The sequence below is a fragment of the Rhinopithecus bieti genome, unplaced genomic scaffold (assembly GCF_001698545.2).
Source record: "Rhinopithecus bieti isolate Rb0 unplaced genomic scaffold, ASM169854v2 scaffold_23460, whole genome shotgun sequence".
NCBI classification, from domain to species: Eukaryota; Metazoa; Chordata; class Mammalia; order Primates; family Cercopithecidae; genus Rhinopithecus; species Rhinopithecus bieti.
In genome coordinates this window covers 2,374,743-2,396,677 of record NW_016811040.1, presented here as the reverse complement: position 1 = coordinate 2,396,677, position 21,935 = coordinate 2,374,743, and the positions used below count along the sequence as shown (strand labels likewise).

The 21,935-nt window shown below is 35.7% G+C and overlaps 1 protein-coding gene across 1 annotated transcript in view; it reads left to right on the top strand.

The window, feature by feature from the left end:
* Positions 1–6: 6 nt before the first annotated feature.
* Positions 7–21,935, top strand: part of TOP2B (DNA topoisomerase II beta) — a 67,262-nt gene continuing 45,333 nt past the window's right edge. The window contains 4 exon segments of the mRNA XM_017893408.1: positions 7–125; positions 18,666–18,821; positions 19,757–19,847; positions 21,143–21,206. Coding sequence (XP_017748897.1) covers positions 57–125; positions 18,666–18,821; positions 19,757–19,847; positions 21,143–21,206 — 380 coding nt within the window. The 5' untranslated portion in view covers positions 7–56.

Below are 21,935 nucleotides of genomic sequence, written 5' to 3'. Positions count from 1 at the left end.
AGGAAGGCGGGAGCGGCGGCTGCGGCCTCGGGGCCTGTGAGCTGGAGGCACTCGCCATGGCCAAGTCGGGTGGCTGCGGCGCGGGAGCCGGCGTGGGCGGCGGCAACGGTGCACTGACCTGGGTGGTAAGTGACGGGTCCCCGGGATGGGCGGCTGCATTGTTCCGGGCTCGCGGCGGGGGCGGAATTCCGCGGGTCCGAACGGGCGGGGGAGGGGAAAGGGAGGGAAATCCCATCTCCGGAACGGGCGCTCCATCGGGGCCTGTGCTTGCAGAATTCTCCAGCCGGCTCCCCGCGCCTTTTTTTTCTTTTTTCTCTGTGCCTCTGGAAGCCCTGACTGCCAGAGCGTAATGTGTACTTGAAACTCCGGGGGAACAAAATCGCGAACGTAACATGGAGCCCTTGCTTCCTCTCTTTTCCTTTTAACCAGACTCTTCCGGGGCAGCCGGGCCTGCATGGTGGGGAAGGTGATAATGCAAGTGTGTCTGTGTGGGGCAGCATTTTCTCCAAATGTAGTTTAAGAAAACCCTGGGAAAAGGGGTGTGTGTGTATTTTAAATGCAGCCCTTTCTGGGGCTTTAATCTCTCAAAGAAGAATGCACTGGGACTTCTACAGCAACTTGCACTTCGATTTGTAAAGTCTCATTCAGTTGAGAGCGCAGTTGGGATGACTTTCACAGCAGTTAATACTGTAGGTGTTCACTCTGTCAGGGTGAGATTATTAAAAGAAGTGCTTGCCTACGTCAGCATCGCAGGTGTAACGGGCTGGGGGCTGAATGGGTGTCCCGGAGAGGTAACTGAAGTGCTTAGGCTTGGAGTTAAAGGATTTCGACGCTCAGTTCCTGCTGGGAAGTAGAAGTAGCTGTAGCGGAAAGAGGAAGGGAGGCTGGATTCCCACGACAGATCGATAATTCACCGGCATTTCACTTGCTCAGTGTGGAGTTCAGACCAGGGTCATGTCCTATACAGAAAATCTAGGTATTGCGGAGAAAAGTAAAAAATGTTACATTTTTCTGGACTTTTTGACGGTCTATTCCCCTATCCCTGTTTTAAACACCTCAAGGGAGCTTTCATATAGGCATTTTTGTTACTTAATTCATTTTCTCTTTGTTTGGGTGAGGTTTAGGTGAGTTGAGTAGCAATTTGTGCTATATTGACAACTGCTTCTTATAAAAAGGATGTTAGTGACAGTAGCAAAACAATTTAATCACTTATGTTTGCGTGCCAGGGTACATTGCAAGATAACTTGCCAGGCTTTTATTGTTGCAATTCTCTGAATGTTGTATATTACTCCAGTTATGTAGAATGAAAGTATGAAGGGACTAGAGCCAGGAGAGAAAATGTCAGATACTAAGTTAGTGGTCCATGTGGACTTGCAGTAGAGGGTATGTGAGAGGAAGGAGGAGATGGACAGATACATGCAAAAGAATGACTTTCAGAATTAATGGCTTTTACCCCGTCACTACAATCAGACATCGGAAAATTGACTGAGACAGCCAAATGGTATTGTAAGTTCTCATTCACTATTTGGAAGTGTTGAGGCCTGATCAGTGTTTGTTCTGAAGACCTCTGGTTCTACAACGGTAAACGTTTTGCTCCATAGTAGGTTGTTGGCTTTAACATTTGATAGCAGTACTTTAATTTAGTGTTGTATAATTTTGTAGATAATTAAATAACAATTTATTTCTTTCAAGCTCCATAGGAAATTCATTGCTAATAAATTTAGCAAAACTTGGAGGATCTCATTCAACATAGAAAAATCCATTTGAAACTGAAATTGACTTATTGATTAAAGGAATTTTCATTATAAAGTGGATTATGGAAAATATGGGAAATGCAGTAAAATAAAGAGAAGTGAAGATCACTTAGTCTTTTATTTATGGGGTATATCTTATGGAATTAGAAGTTTATTAAAAAGATAATCACTCCTATAAATCTTCTTTAAGAGTTGATGCTTACTCTAAATTTCAGTTAGGTTATATGAGCATCTTTATGTCCATAATGTACATCATTGATCATAGACTGGTTTGATTTTATGGGAGGCAATATAGTGAGGTAGTTATGGGCTTTGACATCAGGCTGATATAGGTGCAGATACTGTCTCTCCAACACATTTAGTTGGACTTTTCCCAAGGAACTTTACCTTTCTAAGCCTGTTTTTTTAATCTTTCAAATAAGATTGCATTGAGAATGAAATGAGATAACGTATATAGCACAGTGCTGGGCTTAATGAATGTTTGTTATTATTGGTGAACTTCAAGAAATGTACACTCAAATAATAATTGCAGTTGATTTTACATAAAATATATTTTAGCTGGGGTAAAAGCAAATTAATTTTTCCTTTGCACGAGTTAGGGCTTTATTGCAGTGGTCATCTATTTTGAGAAAGGTAACTTCGTCTACTTTATTGAAGCTAGTGTTATGTTGCCACCTGCTTGTGGATAACAGGAAGAAATAAAAATAGAATTAGCCCCTGATTTCTTTCTTCTGGGTGGGGAGTTGTATGCCATGTGTTGCTGATACTAACTACTGTTGGGATGCATGCCAGCATGTGTTGTTAATGTTGTCATTGCATGAAAATTTACCTTTCAATATCTGAAACCACAAAGCCAAGTGGTTTTAGGACTGGCATTAATTTCTTTTAATAACTCATTTGGTTTGTGTTTAATTTGTAGTGATATCTCAACCAGAATTTTTTATAATTAAAGTAAAAAATATAAACATGGCAAAGCTATTTTGATTTAAAATGTATAGCAGTTACAAAGGCTTCTCTTAAGCCAGCAGGATTGCTTGAATTAATTCTTTGTAAAGCTTTGATTAGTAGACAATAATAGTCTGGTTCATTCTGTCAGTCTTGTATCATAAGTGATTGTAGCAAATACATTTGTGGAGATATTAGAATATAGTTATATGACTTGATCCTTCTCCCAACAGTATTCTAACTTGGTAGATTAAAAAAAAAATTGTAATAGAAAATGTTAAGCGTCTCAAAAAGTTTAACCAGAATAGTATAACAGGCTTCCCTCTATTTAGCCTTAAGCTTCAATAATTATCAACCTGCTGGGTGCGGTGGCTCACGCCTGTAATCCCAGAACTTTGGGAGGCCGAGGCAGGCGGATCACCTGAGGTCGGAAGTTCAAGACCAGCCTGACCCACATGGAAAAACCCTGTCTCTACTAAAAATACAAAATTAGCCGGGGTGGTTGTGCATGCCTGTAATCCCAGTTACTCGGGAGGCTGAGGCAGGAGAATCGCTTGAACCTGGGAGGCGGAGGTTGCCGTGAGCTGAGCTCGTGTCATTGCACTCTAGCCTGGGCATCAAGAGCGAAACTCTTGTCTCATAAAAAAACAAGAAAAAAAAAATTATCAACCTAAGACCACCCAGTTTATCCCTTCTCATTCTTTTGAAGCAGAGCAAATCCTAGAATTTTATCACTTTCTCTGTAAATATTTCAGTATTTATCTCTAACAGTTAAGTCTCTTTTTGAAAAACTGTAGAGCCACAAATATTGTAGTTTTCTCAAAAGTAAAATTTTTTGAAATATGTAACTTATATTTTTTGGACTGTGAATATCTCTAATTAAACATGACTGTGTATTTAAATGTTGTTTAAAGATTTGTTTTAAGAACCTTGCTTTAGTGGTTTACTATTGCGAGTCTAAATTGCTGAGCTTTTCATAAACTATGTGCCCTTTTCAATGAAATTTATTTATTGTAGTCTCTATAGTTAGATTTATCTCTTCACTGTGCCCTGTACAAGTTATGCTTGTTTTTGTCACTTTGTCTTTACATATTTACCTTCCATCCAGAATTACTCTTTCACTTCTCTTTACTAGTCTCAATCTTAACTGCTCTTCAGGGCTAGCTCAGCGCCTCATCACATTATTATTTTCCAGTTTATACTCATCTTTTTCTTTCATTGAATGTTTGTTACTCTCATGAATCATAAAACAGAAGTCTTTATTTTTTATGTAACTTTCATGCATGATTACTTTGCCTTAACAATATTACAAACTTCTGAAGTTAAGAGAGCATGTATTTTCCTTGTTCATATCCTTTATAGTGTTGAACAAAGATCTGGATACATAATCCAGTCTCAGTTATTAACAAATTGGATAACTGACATACTGACTTCCTAAAAAGTCTTCTGTCATTAGTAGGACAAGTGTTTAAGTAGCAGTGTTTTTTAGATACATTCTCAAGTACATGATATAGCAGTATTTAGGCACTTTTTAAATAAACTTAATTTTTCTGAATAGAAGTATGTTCACCTGTAATCCCAGATTTGTTGTTTAGGTGGTGGCAAAATTGCATTTTACTGAGTATACTTTAAAAAATAAACTTCCTGAATTTTTAAAAATATTAACACATATGGAACCCCATTTTAATGAAAAGTTGAAGTAGCTATAGTTGTTCCTATTTGCAGAGAAGAAAAGAGGTTTAGAGATTAGGTAACAAATTCTTAGGCACATGGTTAAGGCTCAGGTGGAATTTAAACCAGACTCAGTGTTCTTAACATTTACATAGCCTTCAACTTTAAAAACATTGAAAGACAAAACAACATATCTTATACTCTGATATGACAGAATAAGGAGACATCTGGGATATACCTATCTTTTCTACTAACCTTTTACTTACATACAAAAGTTAAGGAGTATATTTCCTTTTTCAGAATACGTGTATATAGTATAGCATAATGCTAAGAGTATGGGCTGTGAAATCAGATCATCTAGTTTAATAATTCACCTTTTTCAAGTACTAGTTTTGTTAGCTTTGGGAAAACACTTATCCTGACCTTCGTTATTTCGTATCTGTACAAAGGGAATTATAACTGTCTATTTCATGGAGATACTATATAAAGATTAATTAAGATTATCGTAGTGCTTGGCACATAGTAGCTCCCAGATGGGTTCACACATACATTCTCCCTTCTTTTTTAATCCAGTGATAAGTATTTTCATTCCCTTTATTATAAAGAAAGCCTATTTATTTTCATAGCAGAAGACTAAGCATTTGTTACTGTCTTAAGTATCTCTTATCTCTTCCTTGCCCCTTTGTTTAGAAGGGTATTTCTGAAGGAGCATAAGACGGGGGGACAATTTGTTACTTTTTGCTTCATTAATGGTGAAATATGGTTAGAATGAACATCATGGGATGGCAACCTTGAGGGAGAAAAGAGAGAGGAGATGTTATAAAAGGTTAGTGTTAAGTCTGAGGGGATTGTACAGAAGAAGGTAAAAGAAGGGGCTTGTTGCTAGGCTGCCAGCCCCCACTTCCACTCTTGTTGGCCTGGTGATGGAGAGCTTTCTGTGTCGATTATGTGAATGAGCGGCTCAGTTCTTTTTTAGTACCAACTGGCAAACCATCTCCTTTACCCTCTTTGTCAGCAATTCATTCTCCCTCAGAAAAACAGAAACTGTAGGTGCTCTGCCAAATTGCTATATTTCAGGTGACAACTCTGTCCATTGAAGAATCTTTTGTTTTGCAGAATGATCTTGGTGTATAGTCGTTCTGAAAACTAGGAAGTTTTACTGGAATGTTTTGCATTTTCTTCTGATGATTGAGGTTCTTGAAAAAGATCAAATCTTTGATTAGTGATTAAATCTGTATTCAGGCATTAGCCAATATTCGCACAAAGTGCTGTAAGAGTAGGTTAATATTTAAAATATATAAGTCTGTATATTTGTTTTGATATTTTTGTTAACAAGTTTAAATTTGTTCCCAAATGCTTTTGTTTAATTTGGCAGCTGACTTTTGAAATTCAGAAAAGCGTCAATAATGTTATCATAGTTATAAAATGAAAAAGAATAGTATTAAAACAACTTTTAGATATGTGTAGGAAATTTATCTTAATATGGTGATTATTTTACATTTTATTGTATTTATGAGAATGAAAATGTATCCTTGATTTTTTAGATTCCAATGTAATTGGATGCTGGCATTATTTATTACTATAAGTAGTTTGGTAATTTGTTCACATAAGTTAAGGCAGGGAAATAAATTACAAATAAACTTAAATAACAAGTTTTCAGTTGTTTTACTTAGTCTCAATGCAAGTTTATTCAAAATGCTCTTGGTAAATTATTTTTCTTCTTATTTTTTTTTTTTTTGGGATGGAGTCTCGCTCTGTCGCCCAGGCTGGAGTGCAGTGGTGCTGTCTTTGCTCACTGCAGGCTCCGCCTCCTGGGTTCATGCTATTCTTCTGCCTCAGCCTCCCGAGTAGCTGGGACTACAGGCGCCTGCCACCACGCCTGGCTAATTTTTTGTATTTTTTAGTAGAGATGAGGTTTCACTGTGGTAGCCAGGATGGTCTCGATCTCTTGACCTCGTGATCTGCCCGTCTCAGCCTCCCAAAATGCTGGGATTACAGGGGTGATCCACTGCGCCCGGCCAGTAAATTATTATTTTTAAAGGCATGTTGTCAATTTTTATTCAATGTGGAGTACTGGGAGCAATTGCTATAGAACATGATGCCTTGTTACTGTGAACATAAAAGAATAAGAAAAGGTAAAATCAAAAGACTCTGCTGGGTCTAAAGTGAGCATAATTCTGTTAACCTACTTGTGTTAAATATACATCACTCTCTTTTATCATCTGTAGAGTTGAGGTGCTTTTACAAACATGCAGATATGAGTTTGCTAGTTTGTGGTGGATCAAGGCAATTTCCTGTTCTCTTTTCTGAATATTGTCAGCAAAAGTGTTAAAACTGAAGAGCTACCCAGGGTGACTTTTTTTTTAAGAGATAGAGATAGTGATGATAATAGCAAGGGAGAAGGTGCAGAATAGGTTTCTCATTTAGCTTGTCTCTTCTAAGGCCAAAGGTGGTTTGTATTAAATATGCATACCTGTTCTAGGGATGGGATCATCTTATTAACTGGGTAAGTTGCTCTCGTTCCCCTTACCCTAGATTTTGATTTTTAGTATCCTGAACATTGCTCAGGGGACAACTTTCTGCTGATAAACAGGAGTTGAAAGAGACTATTATTTCTGGTTTCTGTTGTAAAAACTTATGAAAGTCTCAGGGGAGAACCACCTGTGTTTGCCACTAGTGAGCCAGTGAGCAATGTAAATTACCATTTGTTGAGAATGGGAACATAAAAGACAAATTGAATTCTAGTGTTAGTTTCTACTTTCTACTCTGCCAAGGCTGCCAATCTTATTTGTGTATTTTGATTTTGTTTTTGCATAGTCTCTAGTGAGAAAGTTGGGGTTGCAGAAGTAATAAGTAGGTATAAACATTGCCTCTAGGAAAAGAAACCTTCAGTTGTATTCTGGCTTAATTATGCTTTCACATGCATGGGTTAATAAGCCTTTAACATATTTGTTTATGCATTCATTGTAGGAAATTAGAAAACGTGTAAAAAAGATAAAAATGGCATGTATTTCTACTCTATAGATAATTTTTATTGATACTCTGTTGGGCATATTTCACATTTTTTCCTACGCATGCATATACTATGCATAATTTTTTTCTGACAAAAATGGGCTCATGTTTTATATATATTCTTTTGTAATGTTCACTAAACAATGCCATTTTGATAAACGAATTTAAAAATAATTATCTTTACTAATACAAATTTTCTATAAAAGAGCAATAAAAGATTAACACAAATTATTTTTAGTATAGTAATTATAAACTTATTGACTCATTGAAACGTCCAAGTTTGAGGGTTTATATTAAGGGTTTTTGTTATTTATTTATTTATTTATTTATTTTTCTGGTGGAGGCTTGCTATCACCCAGGCTGGTCTCAGATTCTTGGGCTCAGGGGATTGATCCTCCGTCTGAGACTCCAGAGTATCTGGGACTACAGATATTTGGCACCATGTCCTATGTCAGATTTCATAAGTTGTTTGATTCTATAATTGGGAGTAGATTTGAAATATCTGCAAATGACTTCCATTGTATTCTATAAATAATATGTATCCCTTAATGCTTTTCCTGACTTTAAATAGAATAGTATCTCTTATTCTTTCCTCAATACTTGTCATATGATATTTAGAAAAAAATACATTGTCACACATTCATCACACTTATTTTACAGTATTTCTATGTTCTTCCTAGAGAAAATTACGAATAGTATTAGACAAAGTCAGCTACATTTCACATATTCAATTTTTTTGTCGTAAAAAGCATGTAACATTAAATTTACTATCTTAGCTATTAAGTATAGAGTTCAGTAGTGTTAAATATATTCACATTGTTAAGCAACAGATCTCTAGAAGTATTTCATTTTCCAAAACAAACTATATCTGCTAAACACTAATTCCCACTCCCCCCAGCCCTTGGTTAACCACCGTTTCTATGATTTTTGATTACTGCAGATACTTTATATGATTGTAATCATACAGTATTTGTTCTTCGTGACTGGCTTATTTTGTTGTTTAGCATAATATCCTTGAGGTTCATCCATGTTATAGCACATGACAGGATTTCTGTGTTTTTTGAGGCTGCGTAATACTCCATTGTATCTTTATACCACATTTAAAAAATCCATTTATACATCAGTGGACATTTGGGTTGCCTTGCCTCTTGGCTATTATGAATAATACCCATGATGAACATGGGTGTGCAAATATCTCTTTGAGATTTTGCTTTGAATTCTTTTGGATATATACCCAAAAGTGGGATTGCTGGATCATATAGTAATTCTATTTTTGATTTCTTGAGGAACCTCTATACTATTTCCATAATGGTTATAGCATTTTTCTAGGATTTTATATTCTCACCAACAGTGTAGAAATGTACCAATTTCTCCATATCCTTACCAACACTTATTTTCTGATGGCTCTCTTAATAGGTGTGAGGTGATATCTTATTGTGGTTTTGATTTGCATTTCTCTTATTAGGAATGTTGATTATCTTTTCATATGCTGTTGACCATTTGCAAATCTTATTTGGGGAATTGTCTATTGAAATCCTTTATCCATTTGAATGGGGTTATTTTGTTATTGTTGTTGAGTTATAGAAGCTCCTTATCTAGTTTGGATATTAACCCTTTGATGGTTTACAGATATTTTCTCGATCCATATGTTGCCTTTTCACTCCGTCAGTTGTTTTCTTTGGTGCACAGAAATTTTTAAGTTTGATGCCCTGTTCATCTATTTTTGCTTTTGTTGTCTGTGCTTTTGGTGCCATATCCATGAAAGCATTGCCAAATCCAATGTCTCAAAGCTTTTCCTTTGTGTTTCCTTCTAGGAGTTTTATAGTTTTAGGTATTACTTTTAGGTCTTTATGTTAATTTTTGTATGTGGCATGAGAGTTCAACTTCATTCTTTTGCTTGTTATCTAGTTTTCCCAGCACCATTTGTTGAAGAGACTGTCCTTTCCCCAATGTGTAGTCTTGGCATTCTTGTGAAAAATCATTTGGCCTTTTATGTAAGGGTTTATTTCTGTGCTCTCTATTCTGTCTATATGCCAGTGCCACACTGTTTTAGATTTCTGTTGTTCTGTAGTAAAATCAGGTTTTGAAATCAGGAGGTGTGAGGCCTTTAGCTTTATTTTCTGATTAAAGACTGATTTAGCTATGTGGGTCCTCTTGAGATTCCATATGAATTTTAGAATTTTTCTTTTTTCGTATTTCTGCAAAAAATACCATTGGGATTTTGGTAGGAATGGCATTGAATCTGTAGATCACTTTGGATAGTTTGGACATTTTAACAATATTTTAAGTTTTTCAAATCATGAGAATGGAATGCCTGTCCATTTATTGGTATCTTTTTTCATTTCTTTTAACAGTGTTTTGTATTTTGATGTTATTCTCACCTCCCTGGTTAAGTTTACTCTGTGGTAGTTTATCCTTTTTGAGGCTATAGTAAATGGGATTTTCATAATTTCCTTTTTTGATTGGTCATGGTTACTGCATGAAAACATAACTAATTTTTGTATCCTGCAACTTACTGAAATCATTTATTAGTTGTAGTAGTTTCTCTGTGGAATCTTTTGGGTTATCTACTATAAGATTATGCCATTTGTGAGCATAATTCTACTTCTTTTCTAATTTGTATGCCTTTTATTTCCTTTTCTTGTCTTAATTGCTCTGACTAGGACCTCTAATACTATCTTGAATATTGGCAAGATTGGACCATCCTTGCCTTGTTCCTCCTGATCTTAGAGGAAAAGTTTTTAGTCTTTCACCAGTATGTGTGCTGTTAGCTGTTGGCTTTTTGTGTATCGCTTTTATTATGTTGAGGTGTTTTCTATTTCTAGTTTCTTATGTGTTTTTATCAGGAAAGTGTATTGAATTTTGTCAAATGCTTTTGTGCATCAATTGAGATGATAATGTGGTTTTGCCCTTCATTTTGTTAATATGGTATAGTACAATGATTTGTTTTTATATTTGGAAACATCGTTGCATTTCAAGTATAAATCCTATTTGCTTATTGTGTGTAATCCTTTTAATGTGCTGTTGGGTCAGGCATGGTGGCTCATGCCTGTAATCCCAGCACTTTGGGAGGCCAGTGCAGGAGAATCGTTTGAGGCCAGGAGTTTAAGACCATCCTGGGCAATATGGTAAAACCTTGTCTCCAGAAAAAAATTTAAAATTAGCCAGGTGTCGTGGCACATAGTTGTAGTACTAGCTGCTTGGGGCAGGGGTTGTGAGGTATTGAGGAGGAGGGTGGGTGTGCTGAGGCGGGAGAATCACTTGAGCCTGGGAGGTTGAGGCTGCAGTGAGCCATCATCATGCCACCGCACTCCAGCCTGGGCAACAAAATGAGACCCTCTCTTAAAAAAAGTGCCATTGTATTGAGTTTGCTAGTATTTGGGGGAAGATTTTTCCATCAGTCTTGGTCAGTGGTATTGTTCCGTAGGCCTCTTATTCTGTCTTCTAGTTTTTGTATCAGAGAAGTGCTGGCTTCATAGAATGATTCTGGAAGTGTTTTCTGCCCTTCATTTTTTTGGTAAGAGTTTCAAGAGTTAATTCTTTGATTATTTGGTAGAATTTTCAAGTGAAGCTATCTGGTCCCGGGCTTTTCTTTGTTGGGAAGTTTTTGATTACTGCTTCATATCCTTATTTGTTATAGGGCTGTTCAGATTATTTACTCATGATTCAATCTTGGTAGATTATATGTTTGGAATGTATTCATTTCTTCTAGATTATCTGATCTCTTGCCATATATGTGTTCATGTAAGTCTTTTATAATCTTTTTTATTTCTGTGACATCAATTATGATGTCCACTTTCATTTCTGATTTAGTTATTTGATTATCTCTTTTTTTCTTACATAATCTAGCTAAGGGTTTGTCAGTTTTGTTAATTTTTTCAAAAAACAAACTCTTGGTTTCATTGATTTTTTTTCTCATTGTTTTTCTATTCTCTATTTTATTTATCTTTGTTTTAAACTTCATTTGCCTTCATTAATTTGGTTTAATTTCTCTTTTCCTAGTTCTTTGAAAGGGTCTAAAGTTAGGTTGTTAATTCGAGATCTTTATTGATTGTTAATGTTAAGTGTAATACTGTTTTAGCCGCATTACATAAATATTGGTGTATTGTGTTTTTGTTTTCATTTGTCTCCTGATATTTTCTAAATTCCCTTGTGATTTCATCTTTGACCCACTGGTTGTGTAAGAGTGAGTTGTTTAACTTCCACTTTTTTGTGGATTTTACTGTTTTCTTTCTACTGTTGATTTCTGGTTTCATGCCATTGTTGATAGAAAATATACCTTATATGATTACAGTCTTCTTAAGTTTGTTAAGACTTGTTTTGTCACGTAACGTGGTCTATGTTGGAGAATGTTCCATGTGCAGTTGAAAAGAATGTGTATTTTGCTGTTGTTCATTGGTATGTCTGTTAGGTCCAATTGGTCTATAGTGTTGTTCAAGTTCTTTGTGTCTTTATTGATCTTCTGTGTGGTGGTTCTATTCATAACCGAAAGTGGGCTAGTGAAGTCTCCTACTATTATTGTGTTGTTGTCTCTCTCCCTTCACTTCTGTCAGTGTTTGCTCATAAATTTGGGAACTGTAATGTTAGATGCATATCTTACTGGTGAATTGACCCTTTTATCATTATATAATGTCCTATTCTGTCTCTTGTGACAGTTTTTGTCTTAAAGTCTATGTTGTCTGATGTAAGTACAGCCACTCTCTTCAGATTCCAGTTTTATGGAATATCTTTTTCCATCCTTTTATTTGTAGGCTTTGTGCATCTTTGGATCTGAAGCAGGTGTCTTGTAAACAACCTATAGTTGGATCTTATTTTTTTATTCCATTGGCTAATCTATGTCTTTTATTTGGGGCACTTAACCTTTTTTTTTTTCTAGATGGAATCTCCCTCTGTTGTCCAGGCTGGAGTACAGTGGCACAATCTTGGCTCACTGCAACCTCTGCTTCAGGTTCAAGTGATTCTTCTGCCTCAGCCTCCCGAGTAGCTGGGATTACAGGTGCCTGCCACCACAACTGGCTAATTTTTGTATTTTTAGTAGAGATAGTGTTTTACCATATTGGCCATGCTGGTCTCTTAACTCCTGACCTCAAGTGATCTGCCCGCCTTGGTCTCCCAAAGTGCTGGAATTACAGATGTGAGCCACCATACCTGGCCCAATTCACATTTGAAGTAATTATTGACATGGACTCACTATTGCCATTTTGATTATTGTTTTTGTATGTCTTATAGCTTTTTTGTCCATCTTTCCTCCCTTGCTGCCTTCTTTTGTGTTTCATTGACTTTTTTTTTTTTTTTAGTGACATGTTTTGATTTTCTTCTAATTTCTCTTTGTGTATATTCTACAGATATTTTCCTCGACTTTACCTTGCAATTTACATAACATATCTTCAAGTGATAGAAATAAATTTTAAATTAGTAACTTCAATTACGTATGAAAACTCTTCCTTTTTTCACCTCTGCCCTCCCCTACTTTGTTTTGATGACACTTTACCTCTTTTATGTTGTGTATATTTTAACACAGATTTATAATTATTTTTTATGCTTTAAAAATTCTATACCATATTTAAGTGATCTGTATTACTGCATAACAATACTAGAAGATGTCATATTTGTTTATATACAAATAGTCTTCAAAAAGTTCATGGAAAATGTGTATTATTAGAAAATTATGCATGGATTTCAAATTTTTTTTGTATCAAAATAAACTTCTACTAACTTGTTATAACATTTCTGAGCAAAATCTAGTTTGAGGTACTAGGAAGGATAAGACATCATTTGGAAAAGAGCCCTTATCAGAGCAATATGAATTACGCTAAAATTGAAGCAAGAACAAACAACAAGTTTGTGAAGAAGCTTAGGTGGAAAAATGGTGAAATCATTGATTTCCAGTATGTTTACAGGGCCAATGTCTCAAATAAATGAGCAGTTTACAAATGGATAACTTCTTTTAAGAAGAGATGAGATGATGTTAAAGATGAAGCCTGCAGCAGCAGACCATCTGCATCAATTTGTGAGGAAAAGATTAATCATGTTCATGCCCTTATTGAAGAGGACCAATGATTAACAGCAGAAACAATAGCCAACACCATAGATGTCTTAGTTGGTTCAGCTTCCACAATTCTTTATGAAAAATTAAAGATTCACAGACTTTCCACTCAATGGGTGCCAAAACCATTGTGCCTAGATCAGCTGCAGACAAGAGCAAAGCTTTTAATGGAAATTTTAAACAAATGGGATCAAATCCTGACGAATTTCTTCAAAGAATTGTAACAGGAGATGAAACAGGGCTTTACCAGCATAATCCTGAAGACAAAACACAATCAAAGCAATGGCTGTTAAGAGGTGGAAGTGGTCCAATCAAAGCAAAAGAAGACAGGTCAAGAGCAAAGGTCTTGGCAACAGTTATTTAGCATGCTTAAGACATTTTGCTTGTTGACTTTATGAAGGGCCAAAGAATGATAACATCTGCTTATTATAAGATTGTTTTGAGAAAGGTAAAGTTTTAGCAGAAAAATCCCCAGGAAGGCTTCACCAAAGTCTTTCTCCATCATGACAGTACGCCTGCTCATTCCTTTCATCAAACAAGAGCAATTTTATGAGATTTTTGATGATAAATAATTAGGCATCTATCTTATAGTCTTGATTTCGCCCCTTCTGAGTTTTTTGTTCATTTGTTTGTTTTGTTTACTAATCTTGAATCTTTAAAAGGCACTTATTTTTTTTTCAGTTGATAAATTTATGCATTGGCATAAATTCGCAAGACCCTTGGTCTTTAGAGATGAGCTAAATGGCTGATATCATCACTTATAAAAGTGTCTTGACCTTTATGGAGCTTCTGTTGAGAAATAAAATTTATATTTTAATTTTGTCTTTTGATTCCATTTTCGAGGAACTTTTGAAGTCTCCTTGGACTTTACCAGGGAGTTAAGTATTTTTGTGTTACTGTGTTGCTATTTTTTATCCTTTTGCTTTAAGGGACTCCCTTTATCATTTCTTGTTGGGCAAACCTAGTGGTGATGAACTGTCCCAGCATTTGTTTATCTGAGAAAGTCTTAATTTCTACTTCATTTTTGAAGGGCACTTTAGCTAGATATAATGTTCTTGGTTGGCAGTGTTTTTTTTTTTTCTCTTCAGTACTTCAGATACATTCTTCCAATCCCTTCTACCTTGCAAGGTTTCTGCTAAGAAATTGGCTAGTAATCTAACAGAAGCTCCATTGTACTTGATGATTCACTTTTTTGTTGCTGCTTTCAAGATTCTCTGTCTATGACTTTTGACAGTGTAATTATGATGTGTCTTGGTGTAGTTTTCTTTAGATTTATCCTTGTTGGAGTTCTTTGAGCTTCTTTAATTTGTATGTCCATTTATGTCCTCAGATTTGGAAAGTTTTCGGCTATGATTTCTTCAAATAGACTCTTTCCCCATTTCTCCCTTTCTTCTCCTTTGAGACTTACATAATGTATATGTTGTTCTGATGATAGTGGCCCATAAGTTCTTTAAGCTCTTTTTGTGTTTATTAATTCCTTTGCCTTTTTTCTCCTTTCCCTTGGCAGTTTTGAGAGTCCTGTCTTCAAATTTGCTGATTTAAAAAAATTCTGCCTACTCCAGTCTACTGTGCTATCCCTCTAGTGTATTTTCAATTCATTTACTGTATGCTTCGGTTCAAGAAATAATGTTGGCTACTTCATCATAGTTTTTATCTTTGTTGATTTTTTTTCTTTTTGTTTATGCATTGTTACACCGAGTTTTTGTTTGTCCATCTGTACTCATTTATTTCATTAAGCATCCTTTGGCAGTTAATTTGAATTCTTTGTATGACTGTATTTCTATTTTCTTTAGGCTCAATTTGTGGTGATTTATTTATTATTTTTTTGAGACAGGCTCTTGCTTTGTCACCGAGGCTGGAGTACAGTCGTGTGCTGATGGCTTACTGCAGCCTCGACCTTCTGGGCTGAGGTAATCCTCCTGTTGCAGCCTCCCAAGTAGCTGGGACTACAAGTGTGCACTACCACACCTGGCTAATTTTTTTGTTTTGTTTTGTTTTGGTAGAGAGATTTGGCCATGTTACTCAGACTGGTTCTGAGCTCTGGGCCCAAGGGATCTGCCTGCCTCAGCCTCCCAAAGTGCTAGGATTACAGGTGTGAGCCACTGCGCCTGGCTGCAATTTAATTTTTTACATTGAATCGGCCATATTTCCCTGTTTCTTTGTATTGTTATTTTCTGTTAGGGCTTTGGCATTTGAAGGCTTAGCTAACTCTCCAGTCTTTGCAGTCTGGTTTCATACTGGGAAGACTTTCTTCATCCAGTTTGTCTAGCTAGGGAATCCTGAGACCTCACAAATCTTTTATGGGGATGCATCCTCTTTAGGTTTGTGCATGGAATTTCTTAATTGAAGAGGTTTGCCTCTGTCTGTGTTTGCTCTCTCTGGAGAGTGTGTGTGTCTGCTTTGCTTGTGGCCGTTGGTGCTGTAGTAAACTACAGTACTGGAGCTCCACCTTGTGTCTCTTTCTGATACTGCAGAGTCTGATGCTAAACTTTGATTGCCTTTCTCAGTGACCCTCAACCTGCCACCCTGTTCAATGTCAATGCTTAGATTCAGTCAAGAGGTTTCTAGGGTAGCACTGCCCCCAACTGTTCCATTGGAGGTATATTCCTCTTCTGCTCCTCCCCAGGGAGAAGGTGAAAGTTGTTGTAGTCATGTTTTTCTCAATCTTGCCTTGCTGGGGCAGATAGGAGGGAGGATATGAGCTTTGATGCTATTTTATGCTCACTTGGGTTGCTGGAATGTATCACAAAGGCAGTTGGATTATATGTTATTGTTGAATCCATGTCTTCATGGGGAAAGAAAGGCCTGGGGTTTCTTATTTTGCCATCTGGCTGACCACACTCAAATGTTATCTGTTTTTTTAGACATTATCTTAGCAAGATTACGGCAAGTCTTTGAACTTGATAGAGATTTGATGGGTTCAAGCTTTCAAACTTTTTTTTGTAATATATCCATTTGGGAAGAGATGCAGGGAGGAAGAGGTGGTGATTATAAGTAAGGAAGTATGGAAAAAGTTGTAAATTCTTGAAGAAAGCATGAGGTAAGGCTTTACACCTGTTTTTTTGTTTGTTTGTTTGTTTTTGTTTTTTTAATCCATGTGTGCCCTTTAGTTCAGCTTAGTTCATACAAATTAGATAGACATGAGCCTCTGGTTGAGTCTCATCTTGAAAATATTTTCTTTGTGATGAGGTTGGTTTTGGAAGAGTAGCCTGGAATAGGAAAGCTTTTACTTGTATGGTTATCATGTGTCCTCAACCTTTATGTCAATAATTGCAGACTTTAAAATAGCAGTTCTAAGTTAATGGTAAAATGTTACCTACCTTTGATTCCATAGCATCCATCTTCTTTGAGTACTTTCTTAGAGTGTGATTTTAATGATTATGATCTTTGTTCTAACTATTTTGAGGCTCCGTTAAAAAATAAATTGTGATTTTATTGTTAGAATCATTTCTATAAATTAACGTCACTGTGCCTGGCCCCTAAACGTAAGTTCGTTTTACCAATCAACTATTTCTTTATAAAAGCAAGGAATATGATTAGAAATTTGAAGACTATCTGGTATTTAAAAAATAAAGTTCATCTTTCTGGCCAGCTAGTTCATCATCTAACTTTTGCAGAAGTAGAATGTGAAAACTTTGTGAAACAGGCTTTTATCCCAAAGATATTTTTAATTGTCTTTGAGCAGGGTTAATGAAAAACTTATAAATCTAGGATGTATAGAGAAACTGAGTTTAAAATCTAGGTAGAATGAGTTTATTTTTAATACTTTTATTTGGAACTATTATAAATCCTTTAATTTTATATAAAACTTATTGCCATTGTGAAATTATAATTAAGTGAGTTTCCATCCTCAGGATATGATTAAATTCGCTCTGGTTAGACTTTTCAGAGGTCATGTTTTTGATTTTTAACACACTTAATGTTGAAGTTTTTAAAAATAAACACCTTTAAAGGGAATAAAATTGCATACTGCTTGTTCTAAATGCAACAAATCTCCTGTATCCTCTATTGTCCCTGTATGTTTCTTAATTTCACTAAAATTTGAAAGGCCTATGAATGATATTTTTAATTCTCATTGCAATTATTTATTTTTTGACTCTGAAAAAATAGGCCGTCATATCTTTTTAGTGGGATGTCATATTTGTCAGCATTAAAGAATCCCAGAAGGAGAGAAGTATATTCTCTGCTGCTCTTAAGAAGACAAGGAAATTTGTAGACCTTGGAAATTTCATTTGACATCCTCATCTGCTGTAGGAATGTTTAGAATTAAGATCACCAACCTGTGCCTCCTTGAAACTGGTAGAGAAACTGGGATCAGTATTGGGGCACCCGGAGCTGATATGTGAGGAATTATTGGCATGATCTACAAATGTGTGAAATCTGAGGATTTTATAAGCTATTATATTTTCAGTCATATCAGTGTTTATTAACTACATAGGTTAATATTTTGCGTAGGTCATATTTGTTTATACCGTAGTCTTCAGTAGCTTAATGGTGGGGAGCTTACATCTGGAAGCTTCTGGGGCTCCTGTACCTGGCAAGGTTCAGTCATTGTGATTCTGTAACCTCACCAGAACTCAAGGTTTTGAAGACCACAAAAATTAACTTGAGGCCAGGCATGGTGGCTCACGCCTATAATCCTAGCACTTTGGGAGGCCAAGGCAGGCTGATCACCTGAGGTCAGAAGTTCGAGACCAGCCTGGCCAACATGGTGAAACCTTGTCTCTACTAAAAATACAAAAAAAAACAAGCAAAAAAAACAAAAACTAGCTGAGCATAGTGGTGTGCATCTGTAGTCCCAGCTACTCAGGAGGCTGAGGCAGGAGAATCACTTGAAACTGGGAGGCAGAGGCTGCAGTGAGCCAAGATCACACCATTGCACTCCAATCTGGATGACAGAGCAAGACTCTGTCTCAAAAACAAAACAAACTAACTTGATATCTTATAGAATTGGGAAATGTTTGTATTTTTGGATTGCTAGAGACTGCTCTAGTGATTCTGGTGACTATACCCATGTTTTGGGCTCAGTCAAAACTACAGGTTCACGTTGTATAATAAGAGCCGGACTGTCAGTAATAGACTTGTGGTTTCTTTAGGATTTAAAAAATCAGTGGGTCTGAAAGATAATTTTGCCATTAAAAAAGAAAACCCATGTCGTGTGTCCATACTCATTGTTTACCCCTTGGTAGGTTATTTAAATTTGATTTTTTGGTTAATTTTAGACTCTTTTTGATCAGAACAATGCTGCAAAAAAAGAAGAGTCAGAAACTGCCAACAAAAATGATTCTTCAAAGAAGTTGTCTGTTGAGAGAGTGTATCAGAAGAAGACACAACTTGAACACATTCTTCTTCGTCCTGATACATATATTGGGTCAGTGGAGCCATTGACGCAGGTAATTACTGCTAAAATTGATTGAAATTAGGAGATGTGCATCTATATCTACTTTTTAATGTTGATAAAATTATTGTAATTATATGCTTTGGAAATCTGTAAGTTCATCTGTCTGTAGTCATGGTCAAAGTAAGGTGAAAGATCTAGAAGTAGAAATGTATTTACTTCTTTCTGGGGATAAAAACCATCACAAGAGCCCGGGCACGGTGGCTCACACCTGTAATCCCAGCACTTTGGGAGGCCGAGGCAGATGGATCACCTAAGGTCAGGGGTTGAAGACCAGCCTGGCCAACATGACTAGTTGAGACTAGTAAGAACTGAGATTCAAAGTAGATCTCTCTGACTCCAAAGTCTTGCTTTGTTCGTATTATTTTACTCGCTCCCTGTATTATAAAAAAAAATAAAGCATGAACTTTCCATTCTTTATGAAAAGTAATGTTTTTATTTTTTCAACTATTTAATTCTGTTTCTAATAACTATTGATGGTCTTACATTAAAACTGACTTTAAGGCCAGGCGCAGTGGCTCACACCTGTAATCCCAGCACTTTGGGAGGCCGAGGCGGGCGGATCACGAGGTCAGGAGATTGAGACTATTCTGGCTAACACAGTGAAACCCCGTCTCTACTACAAATACAAAAAATTAGCCTGTAATCCCAGCACTTTGGGAGGCCGAGATGGGCGGANAAAAAAAAAAAAAAAAAAAAAAAAAAAGCTGACTTTATGTATAATAATACAAACTTGATACAAAATGAACAATTTCTCAATTTTGAGGTTAATTTAATATGAATAGTGAAGTTGAGTATTACTGAAGTTGTGTATGTCTTCGCAGATCTAAGTATTCATATAGTGTAAATGACAGGTTGTGGATTATACTATGAAAAATTGATGTTAAGGATTTATCGAGTAAAAAACTATTTTTGAATTTTTCAATGCAGTTCATGTGGGTGTATGATGAAGATGTAGGAATGAATTGCAGAGAGGTTACCTTTGTGCCAGGTTTATACAAGATCTTTGATGAAATTTTGGGTGAGTACTTGCTTAGGATTTAATGCATATTTCTATTAATATCATCATAATGTCCTTTTATATATAAAGCCACACTTAACCAGTATAAACTTGAAGGGTGTATCTTTGGCTTTTATCCTTCTGAATATAAATGATCTTCAGAAAATTTATACCATGATCTGTAGTGTTTATCTCTGTTTCATCTTTGTTTCGTTTTCTTCATCTATGAAATCAGTGTGTTGTATTTGTAATCCCATATTTGGTCTGTACTCCTCTATGTGTAGTCTTCCGGGATTTGCTAGCATCACAGTTACCTGGGGGCATCTTGAATATGGAGATGACAGGAACTGATTTTGCAGATTGATTGAGTTGGGATATGTGAATATGTTTTTCACCAACAAACCAGATATTTCTGTTGGGCAGCCAAGTTTAATAACCATTGCTCTAAATGATCTCTGTCCTCTCAAAATCACATGGTTAATTAAATTGTGTGAATGCCTAGTTGACTGCCAGGGATTGCCTCTACTTTGGAAATATTCTAACCAAGGACACTCTAGAAATTCTCTTGGTCTGCCATCTCAGTGCAACTTGAGGTTTCTTAGTGTAGTTGTATGGGTCTCTCAGAGCTGCTTCTGTTGGTATTTGGTGAAGAAATAAGAGATTAAAACTGGGTTACATTTTATACCTTTACTCTTGCCTCCATATTATAATTTTACTGTTTTAAGTTTATTACAAGTGTTTGTCAGGAACATATTTCTTCTATGATTGTGTTCAAATTTCCTTGAAGCAGTGGTTAATGAATGTAAAAATATTTATGTTGTCAGTTATAGTGCCTAAGATACAGAATTTTGATTTCTAAGGGTGTTAAACAGTTTTTTTTTGTAACTAAAAATGAACTGGTTGCTATTCAGTATGCCTATAAAGTAACTAGTTTATTGAAAGAGATCAGTAGAATGCAATTACTTGTTACCAAGAAAAAAATATAATTAAACAAAAGTTTTTGCTTTTAGACTTGGATTTGGGTGTTGTAAAATGCAGGTGTTTGCTCTGACTTAATTTGTTTTGATTAATATGTATACTAAAACATTTCCTCCTCTTTTTTGTGATGGAAAACATAACAGTAATTTGATGTGATAATACAATTTAGGAATATTATTTGGAAAATAAGATTTTATATGAGAAGTTAATGGTACTTATTTTCATTAACTATTACCATATGTAGATGTTTATATTAAGCAGTGATGCAGATAAAGTTGTGTCCATGTATTTATTTATATAATTTTGTATATTACTCATTGAGATGTTTAATTTTGTAGTTAATGCTGCTGACAATAAACAGAGGGATAAGAACATGACTTGTATTAAAGTTTCTATTGATCCGTAAGTATATTTAAAGTTTAATTTTTTATGCTGTTTTATTCAGATAGTCCCCAATTTATGAGTAGTACTCCTCAAATAATGTATATGGGTAGTACTTTTTTGTTTCCCTGTTGTTTGAGACTTTGTAATTTTTGCCTCTTTTCTGTGTCATTTATTGTCTTTTCTTCCAAAGAACTTCCCTATCAGGACTCTTGGAGACCATTTTTCTTTGATACTATATATGCTATTTCAACTGCTAGAGTAATCACCCTATCTTTTCTTTGGGACTCAAGGCTAAGGGCCATTAGTGTGATTCCAGTTGTACTTTAAATCTACTTTTCATGATTGGTGTTTGGAGTTTTCCATTATTTATGACATGATTTAATAGATTAGCTACTTTGGTGTAACTAGTTGTTTAGCTAATTATATTACTGTGGTGATTTTTACTATTTTTTTGCGTAGGATGAAGGTGTATAAAAAATAGTAGTGTTAAATCAGAAACATAAATGTTATATTTCTCCTGTTTTTACCAGCATGCCTTTTGTAAAATACTACATTCATCGTTTGTAATTTGATGAGTAATTTAGCATGATTTTAAGATTTTTCTCTAGTAAACATAAAAATCTAATAATTCAGGTGTAGTCTATTAGTAATCTAATTTCAGTTAAGATTAGTAGTATAGGCCGGGCGCGGTGGCTCACGCCTGTAATCCCAGCACTTTGGGAGGCCGAGACGGGCGGATCACGAGGT